The sequence below is a fragment of the Gossypium hirsutum genome, chromosome D03 (assembly GCF_007990345.1).
Source record: "Gossypium hirsutum isolate 1008001.06 chromosome D03, Gossypium_hirsutum_v2.1, whole genome shotgun sequence".
NCBI lineage: Eukaryota > Viridiplantae > Streptophyta > Magnoliopsida > Malvales > Malvaceae > Gossypium > Gossypium hirsutum.
Genome location: NC_053439.1, coordinates 1162891 through 1183832, shown reverse-complemented (window position 1 = coordinate 1183832; position 20942 = coordinate 1162891). Strand labels below are relative to the sequence as shown.

Sequence of the window (20942 nt, the reverse complement as noted above, 5' to 3'; positions counted from 1 at the left end):
TTCAAATGATAATTTAACACAATTTAGCCTTAAAATTTGGTTTAATTTCCCTCAAAACAAATTTATTCCCATCGCTAATAAAAATTCGTTTCCATTTCATACATCGTAATGCTTAGCTAATTATCCAGCTGTCTATGAATAAACCCGAATGGCATTTCCGTAAATTTCAAAAACTTTATAGGCAATCTTCTAATCTCAGCCCTTGCTCTTTCTTTCTGATCTACCTACATTCCTTTCCCTTAAACAAACACATCTACCTTCAATCTCTACCGTTCATTTCATCCACGTCACCGATCCGCGTCCTCCTTAATCCAATGGCTCACATTTTCCCATTAATCCCCACAAAACCACCTCCTTTGCTCTCTTAACAAAAAACCGCACCCCTTAACCCTAGCCACGAACCACGAACTTTTGGAACAAAGGAACAAAAGGAAATTGATTTTCGTTTTTAAAATTTAATTTTCAAGCGTTTAGAACTTGAATCAGAAGTATCTTTAGCGGTGCTTTTAGCTGTTGAAATAGATTAAAAATGGAAAAAAAAAATTCTTTTGATCTTTAGAAATTTAGGGTTTGGGATTCGTTTATGTTTTATTGTTTTTTGCCCCAAAATTTCATAGCTACGAATGAAGTTTTGAATTTTCTGCTTACTGTGTTTTTTTAGTACAAATGATGCTTTTTAATCTCTTCCTTTTAGAACCGTCCCTTTGAACCTGTGTATTCGTTAGAAAAATATAGGTAAAAGGAGCTTTGAATTTAATATTTGTTTATAGAAGTAGGTATATGAGATAAAAAACGGTGTCGTATTTGATGGACGAGATCTGGGAGAGAGCCGTGGAGACAGCGTTAGACGGCCAAACTGACCACGCGGCGGCTCGAACCTTGACACTTGACGGTGCGGTGAAGTGCGTTCAAGGTCGCTTACCGCCGCCGAGCATCTTGGAACGATTTGAGAATCTTCAACACCTTTCAATTGCTAACATAGGTGTTTCGTCTCTAGAGCAGTTTCCTCGTCTTCGGAATCTTCAGAAACTTATCCTTTCCGACAATAGGATCGCAGGTGGCCTTGAGTTTTTGGTGGAAGCTGGCCTCGAATCGCTTCGAGACCTAGATTTGTCGAACAACCGGATTCAATATATTGAGGATCTTGCTCCGCTTGCGCAGCTTAAGCTTGTTTCGCTTGATCTTTATGAGTGTCCGGTTACAAGAGTTAAGGATTATCGGTCTAGGGTTTTTGCGTTGATTAAATCGCTGAAATATTTGGATAAAATGGATGCTGAGGAGAATGAAAGGCCGGAGTCTGATGAAGAGGAGGAAGATGAAGAGGATGATGATGAATATGATCCAGGTAGTGGTGAAATTGACGGTGAGGATCGGCCATATAGAATGGAAAACGGACATAGTGAAGGCGGGGAAGGGATTGTTGACGAGGATGAGTACGAAGAGAGTGATGCTGATGAAGAAGAGGTGGAGACAGGTAGAAGAGTGAATGGACAAAGCTACGAGGCTAATGGTTTTCGGATTGAGGAAGTAGGGAGAGATGATGATGACGATGAAGAAGAAGACGAGGATGATGAGGAGGATAATGATTCTGGTGCTGAAATTGATGATGACGATGAGGATGAAGAAGATGTTGTAGAAGTTAATGAAATTGGGCATAGTGATGATGAGGAAGATGGGGTAGAGGATGAGGATGAGGATGACGAAGATGATGATGAGGAGGATGATGAGGAAGAAGAGGTAGATAATGATGAAGGGGATTTGGCTGAGCCAGAGAGTACGGGGCGGTTGACAAGTACAGAAGGGGAGATTGATGGCCATGAACATGGAGAAGATGATGGGGATGATGAGGATGATAATGGTGAGACTGGTGAGGAAGTTCATGGTGTTGAAGATGATGTGGAATTTGATGATGATGAAGACGGTGAAGAGGAGGTGAATTCCTTATTGCTTGCTATGATTTTTTAACCTAATTGATTTGTTTTAGTTTCTACTTTCTGCCAACTATGATTTGTTTGATTGGAATGGTATAGATAGGTCAGTAAACATGGATGCGTTCGTATAGGCCTTAAATCACGGTTAAGCATTTCATAAATGAGACTAGCTTTGTTGTTAGAAATCTGTTGAAAGTACCATTGAGGCCCCTGTACCTAGTACAGATTGTATATTGCCCCTTTTACTTGAAAAATGGGCAAATTAGTTGCCCTCTAATATCAAAGAGTAAACTGTTCTTACAAACATGCTGTTTTTATAGTTCTGTACGTGCCTTTGGTGATTTTAGTACATACATTACTTCGAAACATACTTGTTTTGGATGTTTAATTTAACCACAAGCTGTATGAAATGCTTTTCTTGAAATCTGTCAAAGTCAAAAGTGTATCGAACTGTTGATATTTGTTGTTGTATTTTCTTATTGCCGATGAAGGTGAATTGGGTTTTTTTCTTTGATTTTGAGCAAGTTCTTTGTCGTGAAAATACACTTGTTAACTAGTTCTATGTTTCTTCTTTGTGGCCTGGTTTAAGCCGTATTGTCCAAAATATTTTTCTTTGAGGGGACTCAATGTTCTCTTTTATGTTCTGGTTCTCTGACAATAGTAGTTATTCCACTAAGCAGTTCGTTTACAAAATCAATTGCAACTTGATTGTCAGACATTATGTTCCAATGATTGCAGTTAAAATAGTTTTGCTGCATATTATATAAACCCATTCTTTATCCTTTGGAAAAAAACGATTGGCATGCGAGTATTGTGGTTGAGTTTTTACTCTGTTCATCCTTGTTTTATATATGATTGAGAATTGTCTTTAAAGTTGTTTTATCAACCGGTAATGGTAGGACGAAGACTACGGTGAAGGTTTCCTAGTTCAACCTGTTGACCCGAGAAACAATGAAGAAAACAATGCAGAAGAAGAAGAAGAAGTTGAAGAAGTCGAAGACGACCATGAACTTCAAGTGCTGCCATCATCTCCGCAACATAAGAGAAAGAGGAACAACAATCTGGAGGATGATAACAATGATGGTGAAGAAGATAACGATGATGAAGATGATGATGTTATCGAGTTTGCAAAGGCATCAAAGAAGCATCGTTAGTTTGTTGCAATTCCGGGGTTAGATTCTTTTTTCCCATATTAATGCTTTTAAAAAAGAAAAAAAATCGGAAAAACATCAAACGGACTCGATGATAGATTTTAGGTTGGTTGATAGAGTGAAAAAATGGTGTATGTTGGTACATGTTTTAGTTCAAAAAGTCGTTAGGGCTTTTCTTTTTTTTCATCTCTTATATATAGACGTTATTACTTTGTTAAATTCAAATGGCAGTTATGAAGGAATTTTACCGCCTATGCTTGTCACTTCTCATGACTCAGTGAGTCAATTTCTAAAGTGGAAATTGGAGGGAAATGAGTGTGTGTTTATATTTTACGTAAAACCCTTTGTAAGGTTCAAGGATTGTTGAAGTGAGTCACACCTTTGATTCATGGTGAGTGAAGTGAGATTCATGGGCCAACTCACTACTTTTGTTTATCACAGGTGTCAAGCTGTGATTGGTGGGATGGGCATTTAATTTAAGAAGTGCAGCAAGTGGGCAATGTGGCAAGCTTTATATTGGTTACTATATAGTAAAAGAGGGATCAGGTTTAGGTGTATTCTCTTTTTAGGTCCCATGTGGCAATGGGACCTTCGCATGATGATCGTCAGATTTCAAATATTTTTTTTGTGAATATGATCCAACGGTTTGAGATTTTACCCATTTGGTCTCTGCCATTATCACAATGAAGTTTTGTCATTTTTGTATGGTCCAATGTGATTAGTAGATATTGAAGAAATTACTTGAAAATGAAATTGCAGCTTCTTAGGTTAAATTCTGTTCAAGTCTCTGTGCTATACTTTTCAAAATTTAACCGAAGGGGTTAACCATTAAACTTAAAATTTGAATTTTAAAAAAAAAATAGAGGGACTAAATTTTGAATCCCTATAAAGTATAGGGGCTTTGAGCATGTTTTAACTATGGTTGTATATCCAATGTTTTAATGATTTGGGCCAGTCTGAAAATCATTAGTTAGTAAAGCCCAATATCTTCACGGTTTAATCGTAGCTGAAGTTTTGCGTTTTGACGGCCCACTTTCTCTTTTTGACCCAATGCTTATTTTAATTATGTATTTCATCTGTTTCCAACCTCTCTTAAGGGTAGATTCATAAAACTCAATAAAAACTCATTGAATTTGAAATTGAATTCATTCCAACTTGAGATCAACTCACTCGAACTTGATTAAAATGCTTTGAATTTCTAATGATTAGGGTTGATATAGGTTTGGTTTGGTCGGATTTATTTAAATTTTTTGAGTAATTCATCATAATTTGGTGGTTTGGCTCAGTTCAGTTTTTTAATTTTTTTATATTAATTTTTTATTTTGATTTTTTAGACTTATTTTGATAAAATGAGTTTTGTTTTGTGACTTTTAAATATTATTTGATAAAATTTCAAGGTTTTTTTTAATAAATGCTAAAAAAAAAGTTTCAAGAATTTTTAAATAATTTTACTATTTTAAATATAAAATATTTATTTTTATATGATGAAAATTAAATTAATTATATATTAAATAAAGATAAAATTCGATTCGATTTAGAGTAATTGTAGTTTTTTAACTTATATTCCATAAACTGTTCGAATATCTTGGTTCTAGTTGGTTTTTTGCTCAACCAGTCTCAAATTTGAATGACTTGAAAACAAAACAACATGATCCCGAACTTGATCCGATTCTAAAATATTCAAACTTAAAATTATTTAAAGATTGTTTTGAACTAAAAAGAATTCAAAATGACCCAAAATATAAGTTGAAGTAAACAGAACTTAAATACTAACATTAAATTCAAAACAATCCAATATCAAGATTATCTGAAATTGAAACTTCCCAAAAAGCAATCAAAATCGGTTGTAGCTGGCACAAAAATTAAGCTGCTATTTCCCATTAAGCTAAATAAATAGAGATGGTATCTCATATTAATTGAAAAAAAATAAAAATTTAAAAATTCCGAAGATAAATTGTGAATGGCTTTAGTTCATTCGTGACCAAGGGACAAGAGCCAGAGCCTCTCTAGTCCCCACCTGGTCCATTTTACTGATATGGATAAGGTCCTAAAATACTAGCAAAATCACCACCAGCACCAACCACCTACCAAAAAAAACTCCTCTCTTTCCTCTCTTCTAGCATGGATGCCTCAAAAATGCTGCTACTATCACCGCCATCAACCTCCTTACCTTCACTAAAACCCCATACTTTCATCCTTACATATACAAAACCCAAGGTACACACCCCACTCAAAGTCCTAGCCATGGCGAAGGACACCAGTGAAAGCGGCAATGGAACCATAGACAAAGCCACAATAGCCGGTGGCTTGGTTGCCAACCCAGTGATTGCTTGGTCCTTATACACACTCAAGACTACAGGGTGTGGTTTACCCCCTGGACCAGGTGGTTCCATAGGAGCACTTGAAGGTGTTAGCTACCTAGTTGTGGTTGGGATTGTGGGTTGGTCTTTATACACCAAAGCCAAAACTGGTTCGGGTTTGCCTAATGGACCTTTTGGGTTGTTGGGAGCTGTTGAAGGGTTATCGTTCTTATCATTGCTAGCCATTTTGGTTGTTTTTGGGTTGCAATTCTTGCAGAGTGGTTCCATTCCGGGTCCTCTTCCTAGTGATCAGTGCTTTGGGTAAAGAAGATAATGTGGTATAGGACCATTGCTAGTCTTATCTTTTGCTTTGTGGCCATGGTTAATTTACTATATATAGTTGATTAGAATGTGCTGCTTAAGGATTGTAAAGAGGTTAAAGCAATAAAGAACTTTTTGGTTTTACATTTTGTTTCACTAGAAAATTGCATAAAATATTTTGCTTATTTTTTTTATATAGCTAGATATGATTCGCATTATTTTATTGTTTTATGGAACCAATGTATCCTCTATCGTTAATGAAAACAAATCTTTTTGAGATTTATGGCCGTCTTTTCCAACAATAATATTTTTAAGATTGGAGTTTAAATTCTCCCATTAAAAGTACAATGTACTTTGCTATTACATGCAACATATGTTGGTTATTTTATTGTTTTTTAAAGATCAATTATAGTGAACCTAATTAGGGATCAAATCGAAATAAAGTTAAATATAATAAAATTCAATAAACGCAAATAAAATTGATCAACATCAAATTCAATTTGTCCATGAAATAGGTGTACACATGCTCAAAAATTGATCAACATGTTTTAAATATGCTCTATAGTCTAAATTGACATTTTAGCCTTCCAACTAATGATTAAGTTAAATGAAGGGTTTATTGCATTCTTAGCTCCTCAAATCTACACTTAAAGCCTAAAGTATGATGAAATTGAAAGCAATTTAACATAAAAACTACAAACTTTGAGTACTTCAGTTGGGTCTCAACAAAACTATTGCAACTTCATGACAAACACACACAAATTCATTTTATGTACTTCCCAAAAAATTGATAGTTGCATTTGCTTACATCTTTCAGAAAACGGATGTGAGTTGGGTGTGAGCTAATTGAGCTCGATATTTGGACATTGACTTCAAAAGGTTCTACAAGAAAAAGTAAACTTTTAAAATGGATCAATTTGGTCCCTATACTATTAAAAAAATCAAATAAGTTCAAATTGTAACAAAATTAACATTTACTGTATAAAAAATGTTTTGAATTTTTTTCAATTGTAGTTCAATTCCAAACAAAAGATTTCATTTACAAAACCATAAGAACTTTAAAAATATTAACTCTATTAAGCAATAAATGATATTATTTAAACAATAAATGTTAATTGTTATTCCAATTAGGCCTTTTTTTGATTCTTTTTAATAGTATAGAGCCTAAATTGATCAATCTAATAGTAAAAGGACTAAGTTGATTAAATCCCTATACTAAAAGGACCTCTAAGGTACATTTACAGGTTTTTTTTACTAAAATAGTATTAAAAAAACCAAAATGATATCTTTAAAAAATTATGTACCAAAATGGTACATTTTAAGTGGTGGAGGGTGGTGCATAGGCGGCACCTCCCTAGTTCTGACAAAAAAAAATTGTTGACAAAAAAAACTATTAAAATAAACTGATGGGACAACACACATTGGTCACGCCTATGGAAGAGGCGGCACCAGTCACGCCTTTCCCATAGGCGGTATCGGTCACGCCTTCCCCATAGGCGGCATCGGTGATGCCATCCCCATAGGCGGCATCCACTCCCCCCCAACCCCATCCGTCTCTATTTAAGGCATCAGTAAAAAAATAGCAGAAGAAGAGAGGGAGAAGAGAAGAAAGAAAAAATATTTTTATTTTTATTGTTATTTTCAAATAAAATAGATTATGATAAGAACAAATTATTTTGTTAGTATTAGTATAGTTTGTTTAGTGTTATTTTTATGTTTTGTTTTAAAGTTATTTTGTTTATTGTGATTTGTTAGTTAGTTTTGTGTTTAGATTAATTATGTGTTTATTGTGAATGTTATGTTTTAATTTTTTAATATATTTGAAAGTTTTTATTTTAGTAACTATTATAAAGTAATTGTTAGTTAGTGATAACAAAAAAAAATAGAAATTGTTTTGAGAATTTTTGTTTATTTTTTAAAAGATTGAGTATTGAAGATGGATAATCAGCTTTTCGTATGCGTTTATTTCGATAGAATCATCTTGACAACAACCATTGGATATATATTTGAATGTCGACAATAAATAGCAATGAAATTTAATAGAAATGTCTCGTTCGATAATAGTAAGGAAATGATTAGTGCAAAAATTGTTAGACGTTGTGGGAGAAGGATCTCGAAGCTTTTCTACAAGTTTCCAGTTTTGACAAATCCCATCAAATTCACCGAAATAGAACTTGTAGACAATGAAGATGTGGAGACAATGATCGCTCTTTATTGTGGGAATCAGAGAGACCAAAATGCATCGATTCAGTTATTTGCTGAGTTAGATGGTGTGAAGCCAACTGAAGATCTCACTGCATCTGGTGAAGAACATGGAGCTAAAGAGCCGTGTATGGTGAGTCCAATATCGTGTATTGATAATGAATCAACTATACGCGGGATCGATATCGATCTTAATGTTGCACCCGGTATTTATGTGGTTGGTGATGGGGATACGATAGTAGTGATCCTTGTGATCAAGAGGTCGATAGTGATAGTAATCCTGATATGGACGAGACCCCCGATGATATTGACGATGAAGGCGTGAATGACGATGGAAACATTAACACCTCTTTAGTGGGGAACCAAATTTGACGTATTGTGATACACAATAATCTTGGGCCACACATGTCGCTCATAGACCCTAATTTAACACAAGTAGTCGAGTTTCTAGAGTACCCTGAAATACTACCTACTCACCGACTGGTCGTAGATTCTGATCCTGATGAGTTGTTCTTAGGCCAGAGTTTTGAAAGTAAAGAAGAGTGTGTATTTACTATTAAGCGATATAGCATGAATATATCAGTAGACTACAAAGTCGCAGTGTCTAAACCGACATTATATATTGGAGAGTGTTGGAAGTCGGCGGAAGGTTGCAATTGGCGAGTACAAGCTGCATTTATTCAAAATTCACAGATGTAGGAGATGCGAAAATTTGTTGGGCCTCACACATGTACATCAACACGTATGACAGAAAATAATTGAAAACTTAATTCTAAAACTACATGTACGTGTATCATGCCAATGGTGAATGCCATGTCGACCATTAAAGTTTTGGTACTAATTGCCGAAATACAGGTACGATTCCAGTATCGAGTATCATACCAAAAGGAGTGAATAGCCAAACAGATGACAGTAGAGAAATTGTACGGGGATTTTAATGATTCGTATAATGAGCTACAGGGATGGATAGTCGTTATGCAGGAGCACGTACCGGGGACTGTCATTGAGTTACAGACACGACCTTATTACGGCCTGGATGACCAACTATAATCGGGAAAAAGAATTTTCCATCGGATGTTCTGGACGTTTGATCCATGTGTACGCGTATTTCCCCATTACAAGCCATTTGTGCAAGTAGATGGAACCTGACTATACAAAAAATATACACAGATCCTACTTCTTGCGGTTGCTCAAAACGGCAAGAAGAACGTGCTATCGATAGCATTTGCCATCGTAGATAAGGAGAATACGGAATCGTGAGAATTCTTCCTTACTAACCTACGGAGGTATGTTATTAGCAACGACAATATTTGCATCATCTTCGAAAGAGGGAAATGATTAATTGTCACCATTAGGAGTTCCAGTGTGCCATGGAGATTCGTTTACTGCATCCGACACATCGTTGCTAACTTCCACCGAGATTATAAGAATACAGACTAGTGGAGACAAGTTGTGAGAATGGGTAAAGGATAGCCTTATCTTTTCAATATAAGTTTTAATGTTATAGGGCAATACTGTAACTTATCTTTTCTTAATACATATACAGCGCACGAGCTAGAGCCACACATTTTCCGCCAAAGAATGACTTGACTTGAGAATGACATGGAGGGTTAAACAAACACATCTTTCCGACAGTGGTTGGGTACCATGGAGCCGTGGCAATGGGTTCAAAGTTTTGATAAGGGATTTCGTTATGGTCAAATGACTACAAACTTGGTGGAGGGGATCAATGTTTTGTTGTTGAAAACATGACATCTTCCGATTTCATTTGTCTTCTAGGCTATATTCTACAGGTTAGCTACCTTGATGCCAAGAATGGGTTAGCAACAAGTTAACCAGATGGAGGCGAAATACTTGTTTGTCAAAGATGTCATAGATGTAATGGTTGCAAATCACCGGATGACGAGGTTGATGAATGTAGAAGTATATTCATGACGTCTTGAAACATTTCGAGTTACGGAGACCATCAATCGTCGACCCTGTATACCACCTAGGTCCTATGGAGTTGATATCTGAAACAGACAGTGCGATTGCAAGAGGTTCCAAACACTTTATTATCCATGTGCTAATGTCGTGGCAGTGTGTGCTAAAATCTCGCTCAATGTTGAACAATTTGTCGATGATATGTATACCCTCGAGCACACGTTACATGTCTGGGAGAATGAGTTCCCCGTCTTGCCTGACATGTCTATGTGGGAGGTTGTAACACCCCTTACCCGTATCCAACACCGGAATAGGGTACGAGGCATTACCAAAACACATACACTTGTAAACGTATTTAACCGAGTTATAAAATTTCATTTAAATTAAAACTTTCAAAATAATTAACATGCTTCTATAACTTTTCACAATATATCCTCAAAATATTATAATCATAATAATTAGGGCCTACGAGACCCGATACATACTCATACAATTCAATGCTTCATTTCCATTTCATTTAATTCGCAATTTCTCATGCTCACAATTTATATCATATCACTAGCAATTTCCATTTAATTCACGTACAATTCAATGTCACTAAGTTTAACACTAATACGTATTTACCATTTAACTCAACGTTTATCGATTATATCATTCAATAACACATTTATGAAATTCTTAATTTTGCAATGAAAATATCACTTTAGCTTAAATAACAACATCATCCTGGTATAAATACACTACCACTTATTCATTTACTTTAATTCATTTGGGCCCATTTGTCACTTACCATCCTTAATCAAATTAGGGAACGGTTACGGAAAATTGAGTACTTCACTTTCACTTTGCCATAGTATAACTATGGTCTTACGTATGATCACTTATCACTTGTCCCTGATCAGATAAGTGTAGCCACTTATCACTTTGTTTCTTGATCAGATAAGTGTAGCTAAAGCTATCACTTATCATTTTTCACTTGTCACTTGATCAGATAAGTGTAGCCGAAGCTATCACTTATCACTTTCCACTTGTCACTTGATCAGATAAGTGTAGCCGAAACTATCACTTATCACTTTGTCTCTTGATCAGATAAGTATAGCCGAAGCTATCACTTATCACTTTCCACTTGTCACTTGATCAGATAAGTACTCAAATTCGGCGTTCCGCTCAATTTGATCATTTATTCAATTTTCGTATTTTTATTTTATTCTCATTTCATCAATAAATATATCTCATCATACATTACATAACTCATGAAATTAACATTTAATCATTAAATTTCGGCCATATGAACTTACTATTTCATTTTCTTACCACACTTGTTTCCTATGCACATCACACAAGATATAAACATATCATTCAACCATAGTCACAAGCTAGTATATTTAAACATAACTCTTTTTAGAACTAACTACATGATAAACCATTCATGAAATTATTTCATGCCAAATCATATACCGAATATATGATACACACATACTATGAAACTTTATTTTCACACATGAGCTTAAACCAAAACCAACAATGCACAAATATAAGCATTATTTCTATTTCATCGTTTATCAATTATAATCAAGCATATGACCAATTATACACAAATCATTCATATACTTCCCAATTTTCCTCCTCCTCCTCTTCATTCCACATCCTTAATGTGTATAACACACTTAAACAACATTAACTATAATTTCACTATTCACTCACATGTATATTCAAAGCTGTTTATCCGAGTCAGAGTCACTAAATTATTTTTATCCGGAGCTACAGAGCTCCAAATTAAGATCTGTTAATTTTCCCTGAAACTAGACTCACATACCTTCTTACCATAAAATTTTCAGAATTTTTGGTTCAGCCAAATAGTACAGTTTATTCTTTAAAGTTTCCCTTGTTTTGCTATCTGACAGTTCCGACCACTCTTTACTAAAAATTAATTATCTCATTGTACAGAATTTGGATGATATTTATATTGGTTTCTTCTGAAAATAGACTCAATAAGCTTTAATTTCATATTTTATTCACCCTCTAATTCAATTCCAACAATTTTTGGTGATTTTTCAAAGTCAGACCACTGCTGCTGCCCAAAACTGTTTAGTGTAATATATTGATTACCAATTTGACTCTAAACTTTTAATACATGATAATTTCGTCCCTAGGCTTGGAAAATGAAATTCTTGCAATATAATCCTTGATTCAAGCATAGTATTTCTCATACATATCAATAACAGCCCATAGATTCCATGAAATTTTAGAATTTCTCCATGATTTCAATACTTTTCAATTTAATCCCTAAAACATGTTTTCATCTAAAATTCTTTAATAAAACACCTTTAAACATCCATTAACATCTCAATTTCATCGCAAAATAACAACAATCATATGAACTTATCATTAGTATCTTCCAAAACTTTCAACAAAATGAGAAACTAGTAGAATACTAAGTTGGACCTAATTGTAAAAGTGTAAAAATATAAAAATTTCAAGGACAAAGCAAGAATTAAACTTACTTGAAGCCAAAATATGGAATACAAGCTCCAAACCCTCGTCTATGGCTGTCTCCCACCGAAATTTCAAGAAGAAATGGTCTTGAAATGCTTAAAATAAAATTTGGCCACATAAACTTTATTGTAATTCCAATTTTGTCCTTAATACATAAAAATCTTAGATTTTTTTTAACGGTATGTCATCTCAGCCCCTAAATTGGTCTATTTTCTATTTTAGTCCTTCCTTATTTAATTGTTAAGCTATTTAATCACTTTAGCAAGTTTTGCATCTTTTCAATTTAGTCATTTTTAATTAATTAACTGCCAAAACATTAAAATTTTCTGACGAAACTTTAACACTACCATATTGACACTCCGTAAATATTTATAAAAATATTTACGGCTCGGTTTATAATATCGAAGTCTCGATACCTCTTTTTCTCAATTTCTTGACTTAATAAATTTTTATAAAATACAAATTACTAATTTAAAAATCTCTTAAAAATCATATTTGGCTCGTAATTATTGATAATAAAATTTACGAGCTTATTTTCTGAATTTGGTGATCTCGTACCGCAGTTTTCGACATTTTTGAAAATCGGGCTATTACAGAGGTACCTCCGACGACTTTCGAGCTTGTCCCAGATAAAGGGTTGCGTAGAAATCCGAAAGGTCGTCCGCAATCATCCAGAATCCATAATGAAATGCACATTAGGGAGAAATTCGACGGCAAGCATTATGGATTATGCAGATTAGCTGGTCATAATAGGAGTAAATGCTCGCAACGAAACTACCATATTAGATAATCGTCACGATCAAGTAGGAATTGAGCTTATGTAATTACATCCAATGTACCTAATTTATATTACAAAGTTTGTTCCAATTTTTAATATTGTAACGTATTTAATTTATATTACAAAATTTATGACCACAAAGTTTGTTCCAAGTTTTAATGTTGCAATTAGTCTAATTAAATAAATACAAAGACTGTATTTTTCTTGATTTATATTGTATTAGAATAAGAAAGTAAAAACTTTGTAATATTTAAATTGCAAGAAACCCCTAAAATTGATGGTTTGATGGTGTGGTCCTAAGGGTATATTTCTGCGGGGGTCGACATTCAAATTGTGGGTGATCGCGGCAATCAACGTCTTCTTCAGCCACAGGTGGGGGTGTGCGAAACACGGAAGAAAAATTATATGCCCCGAACGCCATTAATGAGCTAGAGTTGGGAGGAGTGCTGTACTGCGGTGGATACGACCCAAGAGGAGTGGAGTAATGCGGTGGATATGGGCCGGGAGGAGTGCTGTACTGTGATTGTACTGGACTAAAGATATCAAACCCGGAATGATATCTGTGTCCTGACGAGCCCGGTAAATAGTCATTGACCCGCAACACTAGATGATAAGAACTATCAGTAGAATGTGTATACGACCGTTCAGGCTCGGGCTCGAGCTGATGTTCTGGCTCTGGCTCGACCTCTATATCGGGCACTGGCTCGTATGCCCCTAGTCGATGCATGTGCGGAGAGACTACAGTCGACTGCCCACCAAGAAAATATGGTTTTCCATTGCTAGAGTACCATTGTATGTACTCTAACGATGGTTGCAAATCGGAAGAAATATCCATCTGAGGTCTTCGCGCCATCCGGTTATCCCACACTGCAATATATTTTTGGTGCACAACCCCCTAATTATTTCCTTGTTTTCCTCTATTGTTAATTCTGTGAATCTTCCCCAACTGCATTGGCGGAACCGGGATATACTGGATGCAACCAAACTGCCGGAGCACTCGATCCCTGTGGTACCACTCGACCATCTAGAAATTGATAATTGGTGTGTTAATGCACCACAGATGAGAATGAATGTGGGCAGACGAGGGTATAACAACCACATTTTCTAGTCTCCGATACGGCATCCAGATAAACTGCACGATTAATAAAATAGTTAAAATTTAACACGGTTCGAGTAAGATATACAAAGTAATTACATGTCACAAAATATTGGAATAGCTTACCCCTTCCCCGACATATTGTTCAATCATGAGACGATATATTGAGACAATATACGACCTCCCAATGCCTGGATAAAAACTCCATCTACGAAAACAAATTACATGTTAGAATAGTATCATTAGAAGAAAAAAAAGTCAATTAATTGCTATAACAAGTTAAATTTTATCACCTGTTCACTAGTGGCAATACGTATGCTTGGTGCCTAACCGATGCCAAGAATGAGATCTGATAAAGAGCCCATGACTGCAGCAATATAAGACATCCATCTATGTCTACGGCATCAGGCTTTGTCGCCTGACAAAGCTCACGATACAACATAGTCAGAACTGCCGAGCCCCAACTATACGAGCGAACATTCTGCAAATCAGCAAATAGGGGTAAATACATCAAATGAACCTTGTTATTGTTCCCATCCGGCATCAGTACACCCCCTATAATATGCATAATGTATGCTCGAGCTGCGCACATCACCTCATGCTCAATGGCATTAATTGATAAATGTTCAAAATTGGCTTTCAGCCATAAAAATTTCAAACCCGTAAAATTGGACTCAGCATTGTTGTGCGAGACTCCTAGTAGGCTATAACAAAGGGCAACCGGTTCAGCTATCGTACTTACGCCCATTACGGTACTCCCGTTAACTAATAACATAATTTATTTCCGTAAATGATGTAGAACTTTTTTTAAGGGAACCCATGTTTAACAAATAACAATATATTACCATATTATTAACTGCGTTTGATATGTGACAATCGTTCTTTATCAATGAACCCATTGCGATACCTGCAATTCCAAAATAAATTTCAAAGTTTGATGCATTTTAAATATTTATCAAAATACCTAAATTTTATATATTGCTTTTAATTACAAAAAAAATACCAAACAGTTTTGTCCACATCATATTTTTTGCTATACTACATTAACAAAATAAATATATCTTAAAAATTCAAATTCAAACTCCAACTCAATAGTCCCATTCACAAATTTCATCTCAATGGTTTAATCTTAGATTTTACCTACAAAAAAAACAAAAAAATAAATATATTAAAATAATAAAAATAACATACCAATAAAAAAATATAACAAAAACATAACATAAACTATCTCAACATAATAAATACGAATATTATTATTTTAAAATGATAATAAGTAAAATGTATTGGTTTAAAATATAATATATATAATAACATGCCAACTTAATTATTGTCAATTTTTTTTTTTGCGTAGAAGGATTCAAAAGAAATTTTATTTATAATATTTATAAAAAACATAAAATAAAATTTAAAAAATTAAACTCTTATTCTCAATTATAAAATCTAAAAGAATTAGAACATATAAACTAATTCCTAATTTATCTCATAAATTCCAACTCAATGGTCTCATCTTTCACCTACATAAAAAATAAAAAAATATGAAAATAATCAAAATAACATGCCAAATAAATTACATAAAAAATATATCTAATCAACCTAAAACACACATAACAAATAGATTACATAAAAAAATAAAAAATAAAAATCTTTTCCAACTTTAGTTTAATCTATTTGAAATTTTAAAAAAATCTTAATTTAATAAATAATGGTTTCGGAAATATTGTTTCCCAACTTTTTCTTTTCGAGAGCTGGTCAAGGAATCTAATGAATGACCTTTGGGAATTACTAGCAACTAAAAAAGATTTAAAAAATCTTTTAATTTTGAGAAGCAAAAATAATTAACTGTATAATAACAAATTTATTTATAACAAGATGTAAATCAATAATATTACCTTTAAAGTATAATTTTATATTTATATATAAATTTTTAAAAAATATTATTACCTTATATTTTATTTATATCATGAGTGTAATCATAATATATAATATATAATATGCTTGACATGTCAGCCTTTAAGGTAAGTGGATCCCATTATTGATTATGTTATTATCATGGGTTTTGTGAGTGAGTGATTCTTAGGCCATTTTTTTTAAAATTTTCTATCATCAATTAATATATTAAAAAAGATTGTTCTCTATTTATATTTGGGAAGTAAGTTATTTGATATAAAATAAATTATTAATGAATGAAAATATAAAATAAAGACAAACATACCTTAATAGCTTTTTTTAATCAAATAGCACCTTACAAAATTAAAATTAAAAATTAAATCCGAATTAAATCAACAATAATAACAACAAAAACAAATTAAATTAACATTAATTTGTAACAAAAAAAATTTACCTTTTCTTAAACACCTAATCTTCCTTAAACAACAAAGGGCTAGTTTCGCAATACTTTTAAAAAGTGACGTGGAAAAATGCTTTTGAAAAGTTTTGTTTAAAATTTGAGTGTTTAGCATTACTCTCAAAAAGTGCTTTTGAGAAATAAAATGTTCATTTTAGATATGTTATTATCAAGTAACAAATATAAATTTAAATAATATTTAAATTAGTTAATATTATTATATTTTAGTAAAAATATAAAAAAAAATTATTATAACTTGTTGTTAATATTTTAATATATGAAAAATAAATTTTAAATATTTTTAAACAATAAATATTAATTATTTATAAAATTTAATTAGAATATATAAAATATATTTTAAATATTTAAATATAACCATTAAATATTTGCAATTAGTATTTTTTTAAAAAAATATTTTTTATTTTTAATTAATAATTTTAACACATTTGCAATTAAGTACCAAAAAGAAAAAAGGGAAAGTACTATGTTATTGGAGGGGTGAAAAAGTAATTAAGCACTAAGGGCCTGTTCTGCCGTGCTTAAAAAAAGCACTTCTAGCTCTAAAAGCACTTTTGAAAGAAAAGTTGTGCTAAACCAGCTACTTTTTGCTGAAATTTTTAACTTTTTGGAAGTGCTTTTCAAAAACACTTATGAAAAGTAGAAGCAAAAATTTTTAGTTTTTCCTCACCTAAAAGCACTTTTAGTGCTTAATTACTTTTTCACCCCTCCAATAACATAGTATTTTCCCTTTTTTCTTTTTGGTGCTTAATTACAAATGTGTTAAAATTATTAATTAAAAATAAAAAAATATTTTTTAAAATACTAATTACAAATATTTAATGGTTATCTTTAAATATTTAAAATATAATTTATATATTCTAATTAAATTTTATAAATAATTAATATTTATTGTTTAAAAATATTTAAAATTTATATTTCATATATTAAAATATTAACAACAAGTTATAATAATTTTTTAAAATTTTTACTAAAATATAATAATATTAACTAATTTAAATATTATTTAAATGTATATTTGTTACTTGATAATAACATATCTAAAATGGACATTTTATTTCTCAAAATCACTTTTTGAGAGTAATGCTAAACACTCAAATTTTAAACCAAACTTTTCAAAAGCACTTCTCCACGTTTTCAAAAGCACTTTTCAAAAGCATTGCCAAACTAGCCCTAAAAGTGCTTTTGGGAGAGGAAAAGTTAAAAATTTTAGCTTCTACTTTTCAGAAGTGTTTTTGAAAAACACTTTTAAAAAGCTAAAAATTTCAGCCAAAAACAACTTGTTTAGCACAGCTTTTCTTTTAAAAGTGCTATTGAAGCCAGAAGTGCTTTTTTCAAGCACTGCAGAACAGGCCCAAACTCTCCTTTCCTTTTTTCTTTCTTTCTTTTTCCCGTCCCGTCCCGTCCCGTCCCTTCCCTCCTTCTTCTTCTTCTTCTCTTCTTTTTTTCTTCTTTCTTTCTTTCGACTGGCCAAAAATGGCCATTGGAGACCCTATAATGGTCCCCAAACAAGTAGTCACAGGCTTTCAAAGTGACATGTCCCATACTGCAGCAGCAACAGGAGCCGCCTTTGGGGAAGGCATGACCGATGCCGCCTCTGAGGAAGGCGTGACCGGTGCCGCCTTTTCCCACGTGCTCCGTCCATCATCACTTTTTTTTGTCAGTTTATTTTTTTAAACAGTTTTGTCAGTTTATTTTTTTAAACAGTTTTGTTTTTTTTATCAGAACTAGGGTGGTGCCACCTATGCACCACCCTCCACCACCGTACCATTTTAGTACATAAATTTTGAAAGATACCATTTTGGCATTTTTTTAATAGTATTTTAGTAAAAACCCTACATTTACCTATTCTTAGAGCATGTTTGGTTGGGGGAATAGGTATGCATTCCCCCCAATTCTGCGGGCCCACCACCAAACGGGCTTTTGGTTGGCTGTAATGTTATTACAGCCCGAATCAGTTCCACCCCTATTACCCTCATTGGCTGTAATAGCCATTCCCCCTTCAGTGCCGATTAGGGATTCTATTCCCATTTCTTATTTTCTATTCCATTTTCTGCCCTCATCAAGCTTTATCCTCTCGAGCGTTTCCCTTCCATAGTGTAGAGGTAATTTTTTTCCCTTCTATCGATTTCTGCTTCTTCTTCTCTACGTTTCTTTTCTTCTCTTTACATTTCTTTTCTTTTCTCCATTTTATCAAGAACGAAAAATGCTTAAAATCGATTTCCCTTTTCTTTCTACTCCTAACTCTACAGCAGCTTTCTTAGTTTGTTTTGCTTGTAAGGAATTTTTGGGGTTAACAATAGACACTTTTGCTTGAAAAAAATTGTTAGTCAAATGGCATTAAGGGTAAAATCAAGTGAGAAAATGCTGAAGAGAGTGTTGTTAGCGAGAGAGAAAAGAGACCCAAGTTGAAGTCAATACCCAAATCGAAGCTGAAGAAGAAAATAAAAATCGAAGCTAAAATGCCTAAGAAACCCCCATTGCTTTCTTTTACTTCTTGTGAGTATTACTTATGAATCATTTTTTGTTCGTAGTATTGGTTAACATTTTGTTGATTATAACATTCCCCTGCCTGGAAATTTCATGCTTTTATTCGTGTGCCCTTGTCGTGTAAGAGCTAAAATCTATCTGCTTATTTCTTGACTGTATTTTTTATGCAAAATTTTGAGTTGGTTTTTTAGGCTTGCAAATGGATTGTGTTTCCTTGCCTGTAATGGAGCAAATGTATATGCAATATATATACATATATATATATGTATGTGTCTGTTTGTTCTGGAAAGTGAGCTTTGGTTCTTAAATAAAAGGATTTTGCCTGCTAGTTTTGTTGCAGAAATTGAATGTCCTGTGAGAGGCATTAAACTAACAGATTTTTTCATTTTCTTATACTCAAGGGAGGATTTTCGTAAGGAATTTCAAGAGCAGAATCCGGACATCAAGTCAATGCGTGATGTATGTTATGGTTTAAAAACACAAAATCTTATTTAGGGGAAATGTCAGCATTCTCAACTACATTAGTTAGTTAACAGGGTAACGAATGCAGCCATTGTTTTTATTCTTTCTTCCAGTTTCTTCCATCATATATTAGGTTTTGGTCATTCTGTTGTGGTAATATGCACTGAAAATCCAGTCCTCATTTGAGTAACCTTACATGATAATGGTTCTTAACTATATTGCTTGAATCATATGCATGTGAGACAGAATGTGCCTTGAATGCGGAAAACCTCATATGATGTGTTATTTTGCAGATTCCTTGTGAGCCAAGATTGCATTAAGCCACTCTGTGATCTACTAATATGTCTAGATCCACGAATTGTGATGGTGTGCCTGGAGGGGCTTGAGAATATTCTGAAGGTTGGTGAGCCTGATAAGGAAATGGGAATGAATGGTGGAATCAATCTATATGCACAAATGATAGATGAGTGCGATGGGTTGGATAAAATTGAAAACCTGCAAACTCATGACAACCATGAGATATAGGAGAAGGCTGTGAAGATCTTGGAGAGATACTGGGCTGAAAAGGAAGAAGATGAACAGAATATCCAAAATGGTGAGGATAAAATGCTGCAAGGCTTTAATTTTGGAGGGAACCAGCAGCCAAGTGTTCCACCTGGTGGCTTCAAATTTGGTTGAAGTGTTTTTAGTTTGGGAATTGGGGCCATAGTTTTGTAGGTCTACCACATTGGTCGCAATGAAATTATATTGAGTGGCCTTACAATACATAAATTTATCATTTCTTTTGAAAAGAAAAAAAAAGCAATTATATTAGTAGATTATATATATTTTTTATAGTATTATATAGTATTTCAGCATATTAAATATGTATTGCAGTTTAAAAACAATAAAGTAGATTATATATTATTTTTATAGTATTACATATTATGATTTTAGTAAATTCATATAAGAATAATTATATTAAGAATTTTATTAAATTATATATTATTTTATTAAATTATATTTAATAATAATTATGTTAAAATATGATTAGATTATTTATTATTTATATTAACAATCTTATTAAAATTTAATAACAATTACAATAATCATCCACCTAAAAAAAATTCTACTAAGGGTATTCCAGTCATTTTAGTTTTTTTCCTTATGCTATTACAACATCATTCCATTCAACCAAACACAATCATTCCATTCAACCAAACACAAGAATACTATTACAGTTCTATTCCATTCCATTCAACCAAACAATTGAATTACTATTACAGTTTTATTCCATTACACCTCTATACCTCTATTCCAGCGAACCTCTATACCTCTATTCCAGCGAACCAAATGTGACCCTAAAGTTAACATGTTTATTAGTGAGTTGCTATACCAACCTTCATGATGGATTTAAGGAAGAATTATATGAACCATGAAAATATATTCTA

General features: G+C 33.1%; 4 protein-coding genes across 8 annotated transcripts; 3 read left to right on the top strand and 1 right to left on the bottom strand.

Annotated features, from left to right (window-relative positions):
* Nucleotides 1–359: 359 nt before the first annotated feature.
* LOC107909386 (acidic leucine-rich nuclear phosphoprotein 32-related protein) lies at nt 360–3787 on the top strand. Of its 2 annotated transcripts, XM_016836874.2 has the most exons (3): nt 360–1932; nt 2831–3102; nt 3524–3787. In XM_016836874.2, exons 1-2 carry the CDS (start codon nt 808–810, stop codon nt 3083–3085), a joined length of 1380 nt encoding a protein of 459 aa, XP_016692363.1. In that variant the 5' UTR covers nt 360–807; the 3' UTR covers nt 3086–3102; nt 3524–3787. The 2 variants fall into 2 exon arrangements, with proteins under 2 accessions (XP_016692363.1, XP_016692362.1); XM_016836873.2 differs by lacking the exon at nt 3524–3787 and having other exon boundaries at nt 2831–3324.
* Nucleotides 3788–5008: 1221 nt separating this feature from the next.
* On the top strand, nt 5009–5847 carry LOC107909387 (uncharacterized). Its single transcript, XM_016836875.2, has one exon. It carries the CDS (start codon nt 5204–5206, stop codon nt 5705–5707), a length of 504 nt encoding a protein of 167 aa, XP_016692364.1. The 5' UTR covers nt 5009–5203; the 3' UTR covers nt 5708–5847.
* Nucleotides 5848–13997: 8150 nt separating this feature from the next.
* Nucleotides 13998–14946, bottom strand: LOC121215251 (protein MAIN-LIKE 1-like). Its single transcript, XM_041089462.1, has 3 exons — nt 14492–14946; nt 14325–14406; nt 13998–14126 (listed from the first exon to the last, which is right to left on the bottom strand). The coding sequence occupies exons 1-3, from the start codon at nt 14944–14946 to the stop codon at nt 13998–14000; spliced, it is 666 nt and encodes a 221-aa protein (XP_040945396.1).
* Nucleotides 14947–18427: 3481 nt separating this feature from the next.
* Nucleotides 18428–20361, top strand: LOC107909388 (importin subunit alpha-4). Of its 4 annotated transcripts, none has more exons than XR_005911006.1 (4): nt 18531–18665; nt 18891–19059; nt 19452–19587; nt 19806–20361. XR_005911006.1 is itself a non-coding variant. In XM_041089549.1 (4 exons), exons 2-4 carry the CDS (start codon nt 19023–19025, stop codon nt 20035–20037), a joined length of 327 nt encoding a protein of 108 aa, XP_040945483.1. In that variant the 5' UTR covers nt 18537–18665; nt 18891–19022; the 3' UTR covers nt 20038–20333. The 4 variants fall into 4 exon arrangements, 1 of the variants encoding a protein (XP_040945483.1); XM_041089549.1 differs by having other exon boundaries at nt 18537–18665; nt 19452–19509; nt 19806–20333; XR_001687236.2 differs by lacking the exon at nt 18891–19059 and having other exon boundaries at nt 18428–18665; nt 19806–20333.
* Nucleotides 20362–20942: the final 581 nt, after the last annotated feature.